A 19,190-nucleotide genomic window follows, 5' to 3' on the forward strand; every position below is an offset into this window, starting at 1 on the left:
CGACAACAGAGCGGACGCGGGTGATAGCGTCGGTCGTAGACCGCCCTCTCAGGAAACCGAACTGGCCGTCGTGCAGTCCGGGCACACTCCGGGACAGATGCGACTCCAGGCCGGCAGCCACCACTCTCTCCAGCAGCTTGCCCGCCTCGTCCAAAAGGCACACCGGCCGAAAGGCGGAGGGCGAGTCCGGGGAGCGCCCCGGCTTCGGCAGCAGGACCATCCGCCCCTCCTTTCACGACGCGGGAATCCACCCCGAGACAGGCATCCGTCGAACAGACGCATTAGTCTCGGGGCCAAGACGCCGGCGACGTCCTTCCACAGGCGGACCGGGACTCCATCGGGACCCGGTGCTTTCCGCGCTCCGATCCTCCCGATGGTTCCGGCCAGTTCTTTCTCGGTGACCCTCGATTCCGGGCTCCACCTTCCCGCGGAGACACGTGGTTCTTCTTCTGGCGGTTGAGGCTCCTGCTCCTCCTCTTCGGTAGGGTTGCCATCTCCCTCGTTCGCTGCTCCCGGGAACAAGGTGCCGACGACCTCGTCCAGGAATCGAGGGTCCATGCTCTCCGTTAAAGGAGGTGACCATGGATGGAGTTTGTTCAATACCATTTTGTAAGGGCGCCCCCTGGGGTCAGAGTCGAGGCTAGCCAGAAGCTCGTCTCAGGTCCGCCTCTTCGCCTCCTTGATGGCTCGTTGCAGGAGCCTTCGCGTTTCGCTGTAGGCCTCTTACAGACGAGCCACCGTGTCTTCGTCCACCCGCCGCCTGCGGCGGGATCTGGTGTACTGGCGCCGGGCGCGGATGCATGTCTCGCGGAGACGAGCTATCTCCTCGGACCACCAGTACACAGCGCCGGCGCGGCGAGCGGCTCCAGACCGCGGCATACACGAATCGCGGATCGCGTGCATGTCGCGCCTCAGCCGGGTCGCTCCCGCTTCCGCGTCCTCGTCGGACCTGGATTCTTCCAACCAAGCGACGGCTATAGCGGCCGCCGCCATGGGTCATCGCCCACCGCGGGAATCTTCTTCTCCTTCCTGGTGGGCTGATGGGCCCGGGCGCACCCAACGAACGGTCGCCCATCGCGCTGCTAACCGGCACCTCCATCAAGATGTAGAGGTGGTCCGAGAGGGTCTCCTCCGGGAAAACCTCCCAACCGGAAACACGGATGCGGCAGGGTTTGCCCATGTGAGGTCCACTATGGACTCTCCCCGCCACGCCACGCACGTGCTGGACGACCCCCGGTTCATAAGCCGCAGGTCGAGTGCGGCCGCCCAGTCCTGTACGTCGCGCCCCTTTCCGTTGGTCCTGCGAGAGCCCCACGCCGTTGAGTGGGCGTTGAAGTCCCCGAGAACCAGTGACGGACAGGCGCCCAAACGCCTTGCGCAAGCTGCGAGCCCGTCCAGGAAGGAGGCGTATTCTGTCCGGCTGATGTTGGGCGACACGTAGACGGCCACCATTGCCAGGTCGCCCCATTTCACGGCCACAAAGCCCCGTCCCCGCTCGATCACCGAGCAAGAGGGGCTCCCTGCGATCCTGGTCCAGAACACGGCGACCGAACCGTTCAGATCCCCAGCGCCTCGTGACGCGTCGGGAATGCTGTACGGCTCGGCCACTGCCGTCGGAGCAATCCGCCGCTCCGTCAGGCTCTGGAACATTAAGTCCTGAGCCCGGCGGTTAAGATTGCACTGCAGGAGCAGCGGTCCTTCTCCTCTTCTTCCGCTCAGGTCGGGGAAGGCTCCGTCTTCATAGCCTCTTCCGGGCCGTTCTCCTCACAGTCGTTGTGTCGGACTTCTCTGTCTTCTCTTCTGTCCTTCATGGGGTCAGTTGACGGCGGTATCGTTTCCTTGGTTTCGATCATTCTGTGCTTACCTTATGGTCTTGTGACGTGAACTTGCAACATTGTCTACGTGTTTTTTGTCATGTTCTCCAAGTCTCTTTTTTTTTAAACATGCAAGGCAAATGACAGTGTTAGGAACGAAAAACAACTACGAGAAAGTCGCCGTGTACTGCGCGGCAAATACTTTTTCTCTTCCTTCAGTGATCTATATTTATTTGTATATAACCTTATTTACGTCGTCCAAATTACTTTCCTATGTACAATATCCTCATCAATAAAGATGAGCGTGTAAAACTTTTCCGCAAGTGATTCTCTTAATTAATTCGTCTTCCCAGGTATTTTAATAAATTAAACAACATTATGAATAACGAACCAGGAGATTTTATGAAACAATCACTTACATGCAGTTAAGAGATCACTGCGATAAAGATATATTTTTCAATATTTCGACACATGAAAGACTAACTTCCTGCCATAAGTTTACTAATTGGAAGACTGAGACTAATTTTTGCTACCAACTTCATTTGTTCTTCTTCGTGCACTAATATTCAATCGCAGAAGTGATATAAACGGCATTTCAGTTGTTGCGGATAACAGAATAGAAGCACTGAAACTACAAGTAATCATTGTAATGGAGTAAATGCCCTGAAAAGCAGAAACGTTATTTCCTGATACTAATATTACGTCGAAATTACCGGAATGAAATAGTTTCATTATACTTACAAAGGTGACGATATTAACGTATAAAACATAATAATTTAAAGAGTAAGCCAAAAGTACAGTAATAGGGTTAAGGAGATAAGGACCATACGTTAATTTAGCGAAAGAGACGAAAATATCCAGCAATAAGATTTTGTTCACGAAACCTGCAAACGTAACAAATAAACTTGAGTGTAGTGTGCAAAACGTTAAATTCTTCACATTACACAAAGAGTATTTTTATAGTATGGAGAATGACATTAACGCATTACTGAGTGACATGAAAAATATCGACTTACCACTATTATTCGTAGTGCATGCAACTACTAGCCAGGCAATGCCTAATGCTCAGCCTGTTCTACTGAGGGTCCAATAAATAATGGATAGACCTAAGGATATGTAAGGAAGGTGTGTTGGAGCTAGCTGAAAACGGAATGAGCGTTTCGTCCCGGGACTACCGGTGGACTCGTCAGTAAGACTATGCCCGGTAGTCGCTGCCTTAGACATAGAGGGAGTCTCGCTATGTGCGGTATTTATATCGTGCGCCCGTATATTCGACCGTGAACGAGACAGACAGACTCGTCATCGTAGTAACCCTCTGGTTTTGGCGGCTGGTACCCGCGGATCGCCCGGGAGGTGTTGCGCCGCGTTGATGCCTCGACCTGTCGGCGTCCTGTTGATACCGATCCGCCACAGATATGTTCTTGTTCACGAGTTAAGAGAATCGAACAATTGCATAAAGTTTTCAAGGACCAACCAACGATTAAGCTTTTCTAAAACATAAATTTAATCACGCTATTGAAAGATGCAGAAAAATATAAGTCTAACGAACAAACAATATACATTATTGAAAAATGCAATTTGTAATTCCATTTTGTAAGAAGGTGACATGTGGCCATTCCGATGAGGTATGGCGGTATTCTACACCACGGTCTTATATACCAGTATGTCGCTGTCTTATATTGTTCGTCCAACCTAGAAAAGTGAATATAAGTATAGTTACAAATTCCTTATGTTATAAAGAATGTTAAACATTTTGTATGCTTACGTAGGCTGGTAAATAAGGGTGTATCCCGTGTAAGCGTGTGATCCTATCGATGAGAGTAACAAAACAATGCCTATGCCCATGGCAATGCCTGAAATAATTGATATTAGAGATCAGGTACGACTAGGCACTAAAGGATTAAAAATCGGAAGTAGAAACTCACGTGATCGATAAAATTAAAAGAAAACTGCCAAATACGAAGAACTGCATGCCATTGGACAAGTACCAACTCCATGTGAGACACTGCAAACAGTATTTTTCACCGAAACGAATTCTTTTGTAGTAACGTGAACGATGTTTGCAATAAATTATCTAAGAAAGTATACGTACTAGCTCATCCCATCTATAGAAGTTGTTGATGTAAAGTATGTTAGTCCACCAATATTTGGAACACTTAGCATTTGGATGCTCAACAGGAAGAAGCTCTGAGACATGATGATGCCAGGTAAAATTCAATATCGCGATTAATATAACGACGAAATATGCAGGTGTAAGCCTTCGAAGTTAATATATTTATTTTATTATCATCGAAATCTCATCGGTAGAATTAATCATGCATTGATACTATACTATACCGTATATATCGTTTGACAATCTTTTGAAAAAAATCGTTCATCCTCTTTGCTATAGGCGGAATTCCCTGATATTTTCGTCTTTCCTTCAGAAATGTATATGATAACAGAAAACCACTCATAAAGAAAAACGTATCGACCGATAATGTGAAGTTGCTTATGATTTGCGACAGTATAAGGTCGTCCATTGTATATGCAAGCCATGTGTTACCTGTGTACATGAGCGACTGTATTAAAAAAATACATGGTAGATCAGAAATCGGATCGGAGTGGTAAAATTAAAATATCGTTAAAATTCGTTTCTTACTCAGAACATGAAATCCAAAGAATACGATGTGCCTCAGAATAATCCATACCATTGTTAACGTTTTCGAACCGTAGAATAAACGTAGTTTATCTTCACTGTTTTCCATCTTAAATATTTCCTCTACGTTGGTTAGAACTGAAAAGCACAGAAGATGTTGGCTGATGCGATTCTGCTTTGCTGACTCGGCGAGTGCCGATTCCTTGTTGTCGGTTTCGCGTTTCTGTTCTCTTACGTTCTCCAATTTTATTCAAAGTAATCCGTACGTCACATACATTGCCATGTAATAAACTTGAAGCGGTAAAAATCAGTAAGATTGGTAACGTGAGCATAGTTTTGTGATAAGTGATAGTCAATATCAAGTACCAATGTATGTGCAGCTTACCTATCGCATTGTTACTTTCGAACGTAATCTTTCCCCTTTCTTTATTTAAACGCTTTCGATGGGCGAAAACGTCGTATACTGTGGCCGCTTTTACGGTAGCACACAACGATAGCAAAACTCCTCTGTAATCATAATTTTAACGTTCCTAGGCGGTATTTTATCGGATGCAGATCTCGACGTATGTAATATAAATCTGAAGTTTCAAATTGCGAGTTTGAAGCGTACGTACATGATGCAGATCATTTTCGCAGAGAGTCGTCATTGATGATCATCCGCCAAATTGGAGACTTCGATCAGCTTGAGATGTATATTAAAAAGTTTTCCAATGAAAACTTGCAATCTTGTGGGTCTCCTAACCAATGATTATTATTATTATTATTATTTTATTTTAGTCCGTGCCTTTCGGCGTTGGACTACTTCCAGATTACATCTCTTACATTGTCTTTACTTATATTTAACGCTTATCCTTCTTTGGCCTTTGCTTCCTTGCTGTGCTCCCTCTCTGTCGTTCCTCTTCTGCTGCTCTTCTCTTCACTATTATCGCTTTCAACCAACGATTGTTCCCGATGACAAATCCTCTGGATGGCACTCCACTGTAATCCAACGCTTAAAAAACACGTGAACTCCCATTGGAAACTGCTCGTGATACAATTAGCGATAAGGATTTGAAGCGGTGTGAAAATTAAGCGCACCGTTTGAAACCAACAGCATCAACTGATCGGGAAAACTATGACGACGACGATAGTAACTCTTACTCGCGCCGTACGAAGGAACTAGTTTCTTGTGCAACGCATTAAAGAAGTTTCAAGGTCGAGGTTTATACGCGGGCTAGGTGAAGTCTTGACCGGTTTGTTACTTTATCGACTTTTACCGTCACGTACTTCACGCGTAAAAAGTAAAAATCTTTTCCTGAAACGATGTACTTCTTCGACGAAAGGGCTTTCATCCTGTAACGAACGACCGTTTCTTAGATTTGCATTCGTCTAACTAGATTCTGAGAGGGACATAAAAATTACTCGTGAATGCGTTTTATTTGACGCGAACAAAATCGTATTGTTCATGAATTGTAAAGTAGGCTTCTAAGATCGTTTAAATTTTACGTCGTTTTCCCCATTTTTGACTAACATCCGAGCTTGTTTGAAATTTCGTCGACTCGATACTTTGCCCCATCGTTTTATTTTCTTCCCATTATTTTTTTCTTTCTTAATTAAAGTGGCGAGTCGCGGGGTTTTCACGATCAAATTCTTTTTTATTGTTTTTCTTTTGTTATTAATAATATCGTATTGTATTCATTGTGGAGATAATAGATCTCAAGGGAACTGGGTCGTAGCAACTCAGCTGTTCCCTTGGAAAGAATTGTTAAAGTTTTAATTATTCTTAAATCGAATATAATTTATACATCGTGTTTTTACGTGTATGCTCACATTTAATAAAAAAGTATAGCGTTATATACGAAGCAACATAAAATCAGGATTTCAAGATTAGCTCGTAAAATATATCAGGATATAGGAATAATGGAAGAAGTGTAGAAAACAGTGCAATTTTGAGCGGCTGTGTTAATAATTCGGTGATCAAGGATTAGTACTGTGACACTTCGAATGCGAGCTTGTTTTGGAATATGTTGAGGTTTATCTCGGAATTGAATAAAGAGGAATGCGTGAATGAATAAATAATAGAAATATATTTGAATAAGTATAAATAGAAGTATAAGTACAGTGTATACTATTCCAGATTCGCACGCTACTAACGTTAGTTTACAATAGAGTTTCGAAGCCATGAACCTGTAACATCAATCCACATCAGTGACCAGCCCACACACAGTGACAGCGGGCAAGATGGCAGCCAGATATCTGCACATCCTTGGCGCGTATGTTCAATAGTCTTAAGGACCCACCATGGGTCTTGGCATTTTCATAATTAAGGTCCTTCGGACTAAACAAGTGTCTTTTTTGTACAAGTATCACCGCCCTTCTTATTATCCAATTAGAAGCGGTGTCTACTGCCCTCACTTTCCTAACCGAAATTGTCAACAAATCCGATGGTCCCGTGTCCTTAGACACACCCATCTCCAGATTTCCTCAGACACAGTATCGTCAGTAAAACTTCATTTATACTGTGTCCTTGGAATAGTCAACATATCTTTACCGGTTTCTACCCTCAGACCAGTCGCGTACTTGATCAGTGTATACTCAATTGTGAATATTATGAGAAAAATAGAGTTTAATAAAAAAAAGCAAAGTGTATAGATAAAAAAAATCCCGAAATAATTTGAATTATTGAAAATATTCCAAGAATTGATCCAAAATTTCATAAATAATTAATGTTAATTGGGGAACGTAAATTAATAAATAATAAAGGTGAATTAAATATATGAGTTTTATAAATTATTGAAATTACTTTTTTCATTTTATTGCTCGAAGATTTTTATCTTTAATATAACAAATTTTTGTTATAATTAGTAATATTATAATTAAAAAAATAATAAACATTAATAAAATACAATAATTAGGTTTTCAATATAATTTTTTAATAATATTTATTTTATTATTTTTAGAAAAATTTAAATTTTGTAATATTATTTTAATTTGTTTTATTTGAATAATTATAATAAGTAATATAAATAAGATTAATATTAATTTTAAATAATTATTTTTTTTTATATTTTATTAACTAAGCAAATAAAGTAAGAAAATATAATTAGAGAAACAATAATAAAAAGAATTAATAAAATAAATAAAGTTAATGTAATTATTTGTTTTAATGTTAAAATATTTATTATTATAAAAAGAATATAAGAAATTAGGTATATTAATTTTTTTTAATGGGGAAAAATATTTAAATAAAAATAATTTATAATTAGTATTAAATTAATATTTAGGTTTATGAATATTAAATAATTTAAAATCAGTAAAGTTTTCATTGTAGTGTATATAAATGTTTAAAAAGTTTAAATATAAATAATTTTTTGGAATATATAATATATATTAAATATGCATATATAAATAAATATTAAGTTTGTTATATTAATGAATTTGTTAAATTTTTAATTTACAAAGTTAGTGTTCTTTTAAACTATGTAACAAATATAATTAGATTTTTTAATATCAAGATATCAAAAAGTAGTTTAAATTAAAAACGTTACGGCTTAGCTATCTTGTTTTCATCATATAACTTTCAAGTTTACGTGACAGCTCTATGGGTATTTATATAATTACGAGAACTGGTTTGTCTATAGCCCGGTACATCTTCCGTGCATGACATGTTCCTATGTTCCTAGAAAAGGCTATGAGGCCGAGAGGCCCTTCAAATTGATTTTCAATGGCTTGGTGGACTAAGATAACTAAATACTAGAGAAGATGTAGAGTTTTCCTAGAAGTGAGAATCACTTCAACAAAATAGGCAGGAAGAGAAATGGGAAAAAAGGGGAAAGAAAGCAAGAAAGATATGTAATACACTATACGATACAATATAATGCTGGACATCTACGTTAAACAACAGACGCTATTTTCCCAATTGTGGTTCCAGAAAACATCATAATAAATAGAAATGTTTCAAGATTGAGAGAGACAGGCAGACGGACACACAGACAAAGTGCATATATCGAGAGAGTAATTTCATCACTTTATTAACTGAGGGGCTTAAAAATATGTATTAGTATATGATTATTTCATACTTGCCGGATTACTATACAGTCGAACGAGTGATATAAACGGCATTTCTACTGTTGCGGACAGAATAATAGCGGCAATGAAACTACCAATAATCACTGTAATGGCAGTATAGGTCTGAAAAAACATAATATATTATTATTACATAGGATTCATATTACTTTGAAATTGTTCGAATGAAACTACCTTATCATACTTACAATATTGGTGTAATAGAGAAAGAGAGGATAATTATCTAACGAATATAACGAAAGAATAATAATACAATTTATGAGATAAACGCCATACGTTAATTTACTGAAAGGGACGAAAATATCCAGCGATAAGATTTTGTTCACGATACCTGCAAACGTAACAAATATACTTGAGTGTAGTTCACAAAATGTTAAATAATTCGCATTACTCAAAAAGTATCTTTACGATAACTAGAATGACATTAACGTATTATTGAGTGACATGAAAAATATCGACTTACCGCCATTATTCGTAGTGCATGCAACTACAAGCCAGGCAATACCTAATGACCAGCATGTTCTACTGAGGGCCAGATAAAGAACGGAGAGACCTAAAGATATGTTCTTGTTCGCGAGTCCGAAGAGAATCGAACAATTACATAAAATTGCCACGGACCAACCAACGATTAAGGTTATCTGAAACATAAAATTAATCACATTATTGAAAGATGCAGAAAAATATAAGTATAACGAACAAACAAAGTATACATTACTTTTGAAAAATGCAATTTGTAATTCCATTTTGTAAGAAGGTGACATGTGGCCATTCCGATGAGGTATGGCGGTATTCTACACCACGGTTTTATATACCAGTATGTCGTTGTCTTATATTGTTCGTCCAACCTAGAAAAGTGAATATAAGTATAGTTACAAATTCCTTATGTTATAAAGAATGTTAAACATTTTGTATGCTTACGTAGGCTGGTAATTCAGAGTGTACCCCGTGTAAACTAGTGATCCTATCGATGAAACTAGCGCAACAACACCTATACCCACGGCAATATTGTAATGCCTGAAACAGTCGATTTTAGAGCCCAGGTAAAACTGGGTTCTAAGGGATCAAAGAACGAAATTAAAAACTCACGTGATCGATAAAGTTAGAAGAAAGCTTCCAAATACGAAGAACTGCATGTCGTTGGGCAGGTACCAACTCCATGTGAGACACTGCAAACAGTACTTCTCTCCGAAACGATTCTTTTGCAATAACGCGACCGATATTTGCAATAGATCATCTGAGAAAGTATACGTACTAGCTCATCCCATCTATAGAAGTTGTTGATGTAAAGTATGTTAGTCCACCAATATTTGGAACACTTAGCATTTGGATGCTCAACGGGAAGAAGCGCTGAGACATGATGATGCCAGGTAAAATTCAATATCGCGATTAATATAACGACGAAATATGCAGGTGTAAGCCTTCGAAGTTAATATATTTATTTTATTATCATCGAAATCTCATCGATAGAATTAATCAAGCATTGATACTATACTATACCTTATATATCGTTTGACAATCTTTTGAAAAAATTCGTTCATCCTCTTTGCTATAGGCGGAATTCCCTGATATTTTCGTCGTTCCTTCAGAAATGAATATGATAACAGAAAACCACTCATAAAGAAAAATGCATCCACCGATAATGTGAAGTTGCTTATGATTTGAAAGAGTAAACTTTCAGCCAGTATATATACAAGCCATTTGTTACCTGTATACATAAGTGATTGTATTAAAAAAATACATGGTAGATCAGAAATCGGATCGGAGTATTAAAATTAAAACATCGTTAAAATTCGTTTCTTACTCATAACGTGAAATGCGTAGAACACTACGTGCCCCAGAATAATCCACACCATTGTCAATGTTTTCAAGCCGTAGAATACTCGCAGATTATTACCACCCTTTTCCGGCTTAAATATTTCTTTTACATTGGTGAGAAATGAAAAACACAGAAGATGTTTGCTGATACGATTTAGCTGCTCCGACTCGTGGGGTGCCGGTTCCTCATTGCCGGTTTCGCGTTTCTCTTCTTTTATGTTCTCCAATTCTATTCAAAGTTAACCTTACGTTATATGCATTCCCGTGATTCCCATTCCATCTCGAGGCGATAAAAATAATTAAAATTGGTCACGTGAGCGCAGTTTCGTGTTAAGTAATAGTTAATATCAAGTATCAATGTATGTGTGGCTTACCTATCCCGTTGGTACTTTCGAACGTCAGCTTCCCCCTTTCTTTATTTAAACGCTTTCGATGGAGGAAAACGTCGTATATTGTGGCCGCTATTACGATAGCACACAACGATAACAAAACTCCTCTGTAATCAGAATTTTAAAGTTCTTACATGGCATTTTATCGGATGCAGATCTTGACATATGTAATATATATCAGAAGTGACAAAAATTCAAGTTTCAAATTACGAGTTTGAAATGTACGTACATGATGGAGATCATTTTCGCAGAGAGTAGCCATTGACGATTATCCATCAAATCGGAGACTTCGATGAGCTTGAGATGTATATTAAAAAGTTTTCCAATGAAAAGTGTCTCATTACGAAATACTTTATCGATCATAGTGGCAACATCGCCTATGCTGCAGGATGCCGGTAAGCAAAGTCCAAGCGTGATCAAATCCTAAAATGAATGCAGTTTCTCAAATTTCTGATCTTCCATCGTGACCGTAAAAATTCGCACGTAAATTTCATGAAATATTTTAATATTAATGATATCATCTATTAGTATTATTTTAATGCGATAAATTCTTAATAGACTGCACAAACTGGCTACATACTGATTGTAATTCGCATTGGAACTTGAATCGTTAGAGATATACAATTGAGATACTAATTCTAGAATATCCATTTGCTTACTTCGTCTTCTACTTCTATATGATATTGCACAGTGCTATTGTGCCGCGCACGTGCAATAAAAAAACGAAACTCAAAAGGTGAGTACTCTTCATTCGGGTTCCGGTATATTGAATTGTTCTTTCGTACTTTCTCTGATAGTAATAGCGTGCGATTTTCAGAGAAATGCTTGCAATCTTGTGGGTCTCCTAACCAATGATTGTTCCCGATGACAAATCCTCTGGATGGCACTCCACTGATATCCAACGCTTAAAAAACACATGATATCTCATTGGTAACAACTCGGGCTGCAATTTACGATAAGGATCTGGAGCGGTGTGAAAATTAATCGCATCGTTTGAAGCCAACAGCATCGGCTGATTGAAAAAACTATGACGACGACGACCGCAGCTTTTACACGCCCTATACGAAGGAACTAGTTTCTTATGCAACGTAGGAGGAAAATCGCAAAGTCGGGAGTTGGCTCGATAAAACACGTAGCGTGATGGTACCGTAATCAGAAGAATCTTCGCGGTTGCACAAGAATTGTTTCTATCGCTTTTGATTCGAATTTTCCGCGGTATAAACGTGTTCACCGAGAACATGTCACTAAACACAATCGCAAACACGGTATACATCTTTTTGAATCATGATCGGTTGTACGTATTTCGTTTAGTTTGCTTCCTTCTTTTCTTTCGCTGTGATTGACTGGTGGTAGCTTCGCGAAACCGAATTCGGCTATATATCTCAAAAGTTCTATTAACCTCTTAGAGCCCAAAGTATCTGGTTATTCACCGCATTTCGAAATACATCTATCTGGGTCCGACAGCTGCTGGAATTTAGAAGATCAGCATTTTCCAAAACCGCGTACACTGGAAGTAGCTTCTTCGTGATCATGGGGTCTAGTTCGGTCGCTTGTATTGACACGTAAAAGTTTGTTAAAGATAGAAGGGATAACCATGTCCACGAAATTCTTCCGCACTTCATACTTTGAAATGAGATTTACACTTGGTTATTAGAATTGATTATAGAGGAATATCGGCAGCCACGCGAATATATTTTGTTCTCTTATTCGGAATAATGTACTATGTCGGTACTATGTTCGAAAATACGACTGCGTCGAACGGGTTTCGAATGGCGAATGGAGCTCGAGAGACTCCACGGTTTCCGATGAAATTGAAGCATGATAATGCGTGTTCGATACAGGACACATCATTGATGATGTAAAATATCGCTATCATTTTACTTGTGACACTCCTTTCCAAAAGAATAGCGGAGGTGTGCTATCTTTAATTTCTCAATAACGCGTGTAAAATTTTTCGTCTGTAACGTGTAATATTAAAACATTATGAGTTAAGAATATGCAGTTCGTTGAAAATAATTAAAAATGTTATGAGGTTTAGTATGTAAGCAAAAAAATTGTTTTATTTTAAGAACGAAATGATAGCACATGTACAGTAAAAAAATAATAAACAACATAAATTGTAACTGACAATAATTACTTATCAAACATATATACTTATTTAGTAATAGGTACGTTTAATAATAGGCCCTCAGAGTGTGCAGACTACAGATGCATTATCTTGTTGAAAGATTTGGTCAGTTCCAGAAATACGTTCTGCATGATTATTTATTTGTTCTTTGATTACATTTATGTATCGGACACTATTCATTCTCCCATCGATGAACTTGATACTTGTCTTACCGAAATAACCATCATGCTAATAATAAACCATCACGCTGCCTCCTCCTATTTGTCGTTGAATTACTGACATTGTCTCTTTTCTTACGTCATGAAAATAATATTGGAACCCATCAGGACCATGCAACTGAATCTTTTTCGTCTGAAAATAGTACTCTTCTCCATTTCTTTTTCGAATGCATTCTTTCTTTTACAAAGCGTAAACGTTCTGCTTTGTGTTTCGTTGTTAACGAAGGTTTCTTTTTCAATTCTAGCTTCTTGATATTTTTGCAGGATAGTAGAACTCGACGAACACTTGAAACACTGGCACTAACACTAGATTTTTCAATTATTTGCTTCGTTGTTAACTCGATTTGGAAGCTACACGCAAAATTGCCATAATCTTCAACATTTTTTAAGAAATTGTGTATTACTTTACGACATCTTTTTATCACTTTCGATATTTCTGCTACTGATAATTGTTGCTGTTTTAGTTTAAGAATTTGCTTTTTTTCAGACTCGTTTAATGTTTCTCCGCGTCCTATTCTTATAGAGTTATATAATATTGCACTGTAATCTTTACTCGTTGATAGATCATGAACTACTGAGCAATTTTTAAACATACTAACAGAGTGTGCTATTATTTCGTTCTTAAAATAAAACAATTTTTTTTTTATTACACACTAAATCTCATAATGTTTTTAATTATTTTCAACAAACGTTATATATTATACGTTACAGACGAAAAACTTTACACTTGTCGTTGAGAAATTAAAGATAGCACACCTCGACTATCTTTTTGGCGAGGAGTGTACGTTCGCTGGTTGCGACCAATTAACATTCCACTTTCATATGCGTGGCTGGATAAAATCTTGACCGGTTTGTTATTTCATCGACTTTTACCGCTACGTGATTCACGCGTTACACATTTTTTTTTATTTGGGAGACTTTTTACAATCAATTGTTATTGAGAATTACAAGTAAATTATTTTGGCGTGATACTGTAACTTGGATTATAAGAGTTTAGAGTATGTTTGATTCTAGTTGAATCTAATGCTTAAATCTAAAGGGTATTGTCTTTTTAATCTGCGGATCTGGTCCGTCGTGTCAAGTAATTGGGTAACTAATGGGTTTTGGTGGTTGTTAACTCTTATATTATATCTGTTGCTAAGTTTGGATATTTCTTCTTTAACTGTGGATATCTTAAGGTCGCGATGTATTGTTTCCTTGGTAACATACCAAGGTGCATCTATTAAGAACCTTAGAGTTTTTGATTGGAATTGTTGGAGAAGTACTCGCTGTTTCCCGTAGTTGGATCCCGTAGGTCCAAACAGGTTTTAATATAGTGTTTATATAGCATCATTTTACTCTGCGCGCTTCAGATGGAAAGTCTACTAATGAGCCAGTAGAATTTTTTAAATTTTTATTTAAATTGCTTGGATTTATTTACGATATGTCGTTTCCATGTTATTTTTCTGTCCAGTATCATGCCTAGATATCTGATTGTATCTTTATTTGGAATTGGAATGGTCGCCTGCGGGCAGAATTATTTTTGCAGCGTGAAGATTATATAACTGAATTTATTTTTATTTATTTTGAAGCGCCATTCGTAGAACCATTTTCCCACAGAGTCGAGACCTTGGAATTATCGAATCTACGTGAGACGGCAATAAACCTATATCATCAGCAAATATCGCCGTGGTTATCTCTGTTAAAGTTGGAAATCGGCATTGTAGATGGTGAACGAAGGTCCAAGGATATTGCCTTGGGCTATGTCAGTTTCTATTGGAAATGTTGTGGTTGTAGCGTCTAAGTATCTCATCATGAACAGCCTATTGATATGATATTAAGATGGAGTAGCAGATGTGTGGTAGGATTTTCTTTAGTTTCAGCGAAATTTCTTCATGCCACACTTTGTCGAACGCCTGCTGAATGTCCAGGAATACCGCAGAGTAATATTTTTTCTTTTCTAAATCTTGGCTAATTTTACGAGTTCAATAGGAGGAGACATCTGGAAGGGAGAGTGCAAGTGAAGAGTCACATTAGTTAAGTGACTTGCAAATAAATTGGCTTTTTGCATAGGGCTACGCGCCCATCCACCTTGCGAACAGCGAATTGGAGGGATACGCATAATAAATAAAAATCTTTTCCTTCGTCGATATACTCCTTCGGCGCAAGAGTCTTTACCCGTAACGAACGCTTGTTTCTTAGATCCGTATTCATCAAGCTGGTTCCTCAAACGGACATGAAAAAATTAACCGTGGGTGCGTTTTATTTGATCGACAAGACCGCGCTGTTTTCTAATTGCCAAGAATGCTTTTAGGATCGTTCAAATTCCTCGTCGTCTTTTGCATTTTCGACGAACATCCACAGAGCTTGATTGAAATCTTGTCGACTCGATCTCTGCTCGATTTTTCATCTTTTTTCCTTTGTTTTACACCCTTGAATCTTGTCGAGCAAGGTGTTAAGATGGCACACCGAAGTGCAAATTTTTATAAAATACACACAGTACACCTTCCACGATTTATTCAATCAAAATTTCGCCTGTTCAATGTCCAAAAAAAAAGTAACAATTGTTCCTTTCGAAACGACCAAAACGTAGGAATCTTCGTAAGCAATTTTATGACGCCAGCTTCCGTGGGAAAGTTCCTTTTAGCAATGGTGACAACGTTTTTAATTTTCCATGTCTATCGTGTTCTCAATACCCAAGCGTATCGTAAGTTTAGTCGATTTTTCATCGGACGCAGATCGCGATATACAGTTACAGGTTGGTAACTGGTGGTACAAGTGGAAAGGGGGTGATTCTACGCGAAGAAAGAAGTCGAAAATATGGAATAAAAATTTTTTTTTAATTTTTCCATCGAGACAACGACCTACAGTGAGATCCGTTATAACGAGACGCGATAAAGTGCACGCGTACCGAGCGAAAATTCAAAGTCGATTTTCTCGAAAACAAAGCCTCGAACGAACAATTTTTATTCTATATTTTCGACTTCTTTTTTCGCGTAGAATCACCACCTTTCCGCTTGTACCACCAGTTACCAACCACCCTGTATAACATGTATCCCAATCGGTGACAAGAATTCGAACTTCCAATAACGAGCGTGGAATTTCGTAGCGAGAAATCATTGTTGATTGTCCGTCAAATCGAAGACTTTGATCAGTCTCAAGTCCATATAAGAAAGATTTTCGGCGAAAAGAATTTCATTATGAAATACTCCATCCATCATAATGATGACTTCGCGTTTGGTATAGGATCACATCCTGAAAAAGTGCAAAATATCTCAAATTTCTGGTAGTTCGTTGAAATCATAAGAAGTCGTACGTAAATTTCATGAGTTGTCTTAATGAGGTACATTACTTACTATACGCCGTGTTCCTAATCGTCGCTCGTGGTATTCAGTGCACAGATTATCATACATGACCGACAAAATATATACAAAGTAGCGACAAGCACATAGTTGTCGTCAAGCAACGAGTTCTAGAAACATCGATTCGCCTTTGATCCGTTAGTTTATGTACACAAAGAAGGTGGTATATGTGGTCATATGCGCGAACAGTTGCGAGACCCGAACGTGGTGGGGGTCGTCTCCTAGAGAAGACAAAGGAAAAAATCGAAGGGCAATCAGTATCATTTGAGGATTGGAATGCATTGAGAGCTTCAGACGAATAAGTCAAAGTTGCTTAGTCAAACGAATACATCGAGAAATATCATAAAGACGGGTCGAATTACAGTAACAAACTAATTGTATCATTGTTAAATCATTTGTGACGTGTTCATTATAATTCTAAATATTGTTGGAAATAGAAGCTTATATTAATCCTGTTAATTCAGCGTAACAATCATTTGAACTACCTCTGTTATCCTAATCGAAACAAGGGAACGACTGATTCGTGGCGTCGATTATCAGAATCGTAACGAGAATTTATGCCTCTCACAGACGCGTTTTCCTTGCGATCGCGTTTCTCCGCGAACGGTCGTAACATACATCGTTAATTTGCTGTATAAATCATACTGATGACTACATATTGATTGCAAGTAGCATTGCGACTCGAATCGTTGGATATGTGGATTCCAGATGCAAACATTGAAATATCCGTATACTTACTTCGTTTTCTGATTTTATGCGATATTGCAGAGCGCTATTGTGCCGCATGCGTCCAATAAAAAGTCGAAACTCAAAAGGCGGATGTTCCTCGTTCGGGTTCCGGTATATCGAATTGTCCTTTTGTACTTTCTGTCACAGAAATGTCGTGCGATTTTTAGAGAGCTTGGAGCAAGTCAGACGACCTCCTATCCAATAATTGTTCTCGTTGACAAATCTCCTCGGTCGTACGCCACTAGTGTCCAAAAACGACTTCAAAAACACATAATTCTGTAATGCAAGCAGATGATCGTGAAAAGAGATACACTTCGGCGACAACTGTCGTCATTTTTACGCAGCTTATGCTTCTGTTTCGACGGTTGATTCGATGAAAAATTATGCATGTGACACAATCGCGACGTAACGCGACGTAATTGCCCCCAGGAAAACTGTCGCGGTTGCACAAGAATTATTTTTATGTTTTTTGAGTTTAACCGACTGTATAATTTGTTGAATCGTAATTGATTATGCGTATTTTGATTGATTTGTCTCCTTTCTCTTTACGCAATCGTAATCGACTTTCAGTAGTTTCGTCAAACGAAGTTTGTCAAGATATCTTAAAAATTCTTTTTACCTCATAGTCCCCAAAGTATCTGGTTATTCGCAGAATTACGAAATTTAACTATCTCTGTACGACATCAGCTCGAATTTAGAAGAATGATGTTCTTGTATGTGGAAGAATGATGTTGGTTGTATGATCATTAGCATAACAGATTTCTACTTTTGTACGTGTGTAATCATACCAGAAAACGAGATGTCTTGTTTTTCTTCGTTCGAAGCGAATAGTAATGTATTCAAGTATTTGATTCCGAAGAAAAATATTCATTTGGTCAAAGTAGTGGAATAAAACTGAACGCCCATTTAAAATCATGTAAAGCTACAAAATCCTTATCCTTACGAATTAGGAACTATTATTTTATATAAAAAGAGACTATAATTATATGTTTACTCTGGATGCAACTACTATAGGTAATATATAACAAAAATATATGTCGGAGATGAAAGGACATCGGGACTTCCCGTCTGAAATGGTGGGAAAACGCCCAATACCCTCGTCCAGACTTTTACTATAGTTAGACTTAAGCAATAAAAATAAGAAATAGTTTTAATGTTCCAATCTGGCTTTATGACGATGTGTTTGGGCTCGAAGTGACATAGCGGGTCACTGGACGTAGCCACGGCCACAGGAGGGACGTGTACCTGACAGAGGCATGGAATGATTATATGGCTCTCCTTAAAAACATTGATTGATCCGAGAGATGGGGACAGGAATATATAAGGGCAGTTCTACTTGGATTTGGGGTTGTTGTAGTTCATGCAGATAAGTTTACTTGTACGTGGAGTCATACGTGTATCACGTCGCATTCGTCATCCCGTGGACCGTGAATTAGTTATCGAACCTGAATTCGTTGTCATCAACATCTCGACCATCCGATCGCCGCTATTACTTACAGCCTCTTGTAGTACCCACATTTGTACCAATAAATATCAGCTATATCCGCGATGGTAAATTTGAGTGAAGGTTCATCGAACGCCCAATATTCCAACCTTAATCCGACATATATATTATGTAACGTGAAATTTGTTGAGGATATCCAGATAGAGATATAAAACTACAAGTAGAAAGTATAAATTAAATTAAATTTGATATGGTGATTTGTTATTTCATGAACAAAAGTCATAGATAAATATACCATTCTCTTTGACATTCCATGCATTATATCTAGTTTCCCTTCTATACGAAATACACGTTGATTTCTACATCTGTATTAAACAATTATGCTATTTATCACAATTGATCGAATAATTGAAACAACGGTAGTAACTAAAATTGTATTTTACAATCTAATGATTGCAAGAAATATACGCGTATACTACGAGGTGTTTCCATTTTTTCTTAAATGTAGATAGATGTTCCATTTTACCTTATGTTACGGCTGGCGTCACATAAACATTCAAATGACAGACGTTACGACGGACGTTGCAACGCTCATCTGGCCGCAGACGA

The 19,190-nt window shown here is 38.4% G+C and overlaps 2 protein-coding genes and 1 pseudogene across 6 annotated transcripts in view; 1 reads left to right on the plus strand and 2 right to left on the minus strand.

The window, feature by feature from the left end:
* LOC117239573 (monocarboxylate transporter 10-like) overlaps nucleotides 1–19,190 on the plus strand; it is a 300,758-nt gene that overhangs the window by 131,457 nt on the left and 150,111 nt on the right. The gene's annotated exons all lie outside the window — the stretch shown is intronic.
* On the minus strand, nucleotides 2,334–5,951 carry LOC117239717 (annotated as a pseudogene).
* LOC117239577 (nose resistant to fluoxetine protein 6-like) lies at nucleotides 8,448–12,361 on the minus strand. The gene is made up of 13 exons (XM_033505264.1): nucleotides 12,121–12,361; nucleotides 11,381–11,625; nucleotides 10,951–11,144; nucleotides 10,707–10,828; nucleotides 10,319–10,561; nucleotides 10,015–10,222; nucleotides 9,770–9,935; nucleotides 9,604–9,683; nucleotides 9,436–9,531; nucleotides 9,233–9,362; nucleotides 8,981–9,155; nucleotides 8,706–8,848; nucleotides 8,448–8,622 (listed from the first exon to the last, which is right to left on the minus strand). The coding sequence occupies exons 1-13, from the start codon at nucleotides 12,341–12,343 to the stop codon at nucleotides 8,500–8,502; spliced, it is 2,148 nt and encodes a 715-aa protein (XP_033361155.1). The 5' UTR covers nucleotides 12,344–12,361; the 3' UTR covers nucleotides 8,448–8,499.

The sequence above is a fragment of the Bombus vosnesenskii genome, unplaced genomic scaffold (assembly GCF_011952255.1).
Source record: "Bombus vosnesenskii isolate JDL3184/JDL3185 unplaced genomic scaffold, Bvos_JDL3184-5_v1.1 scf7180000014105, whole genome shotgun sequence".
Classification (NCBI taxonomy): domain Eukaryota; kingdom Metazoa; phylum Arthropoda; class Insecta; order Hymenoptera; family Apidae; genus Bombus; species Bombus vosnesenskii.

What these genes read in the sequence shown, in the direction of transcription:
- LOC117239577 (XM_033505264.1), bottom strand. Translation starts at nt 12,343, where the DNA reads ATGAAGTGCGGAAGAATTTCGTGGACATGGTTATCCCTTCTATCTTTA. An exon ending in ATTGTCAAACGATATATAAG is followed by an intron (nt 9,936 to 10,014) that starts GTATAGTATAGT and finishes TTAACTTCGAAG; the next exon opens with GCTTACACCTGCATATTTCG. An exon ending in TTCTCTATTACACCAATATT is followed by an intron (nt 8,623 to 8,705) that starts GTAAGTATGATA and finishes ATGTTTTTTCAG; the next exon opens with ACCTATACTGCCATTACAGT.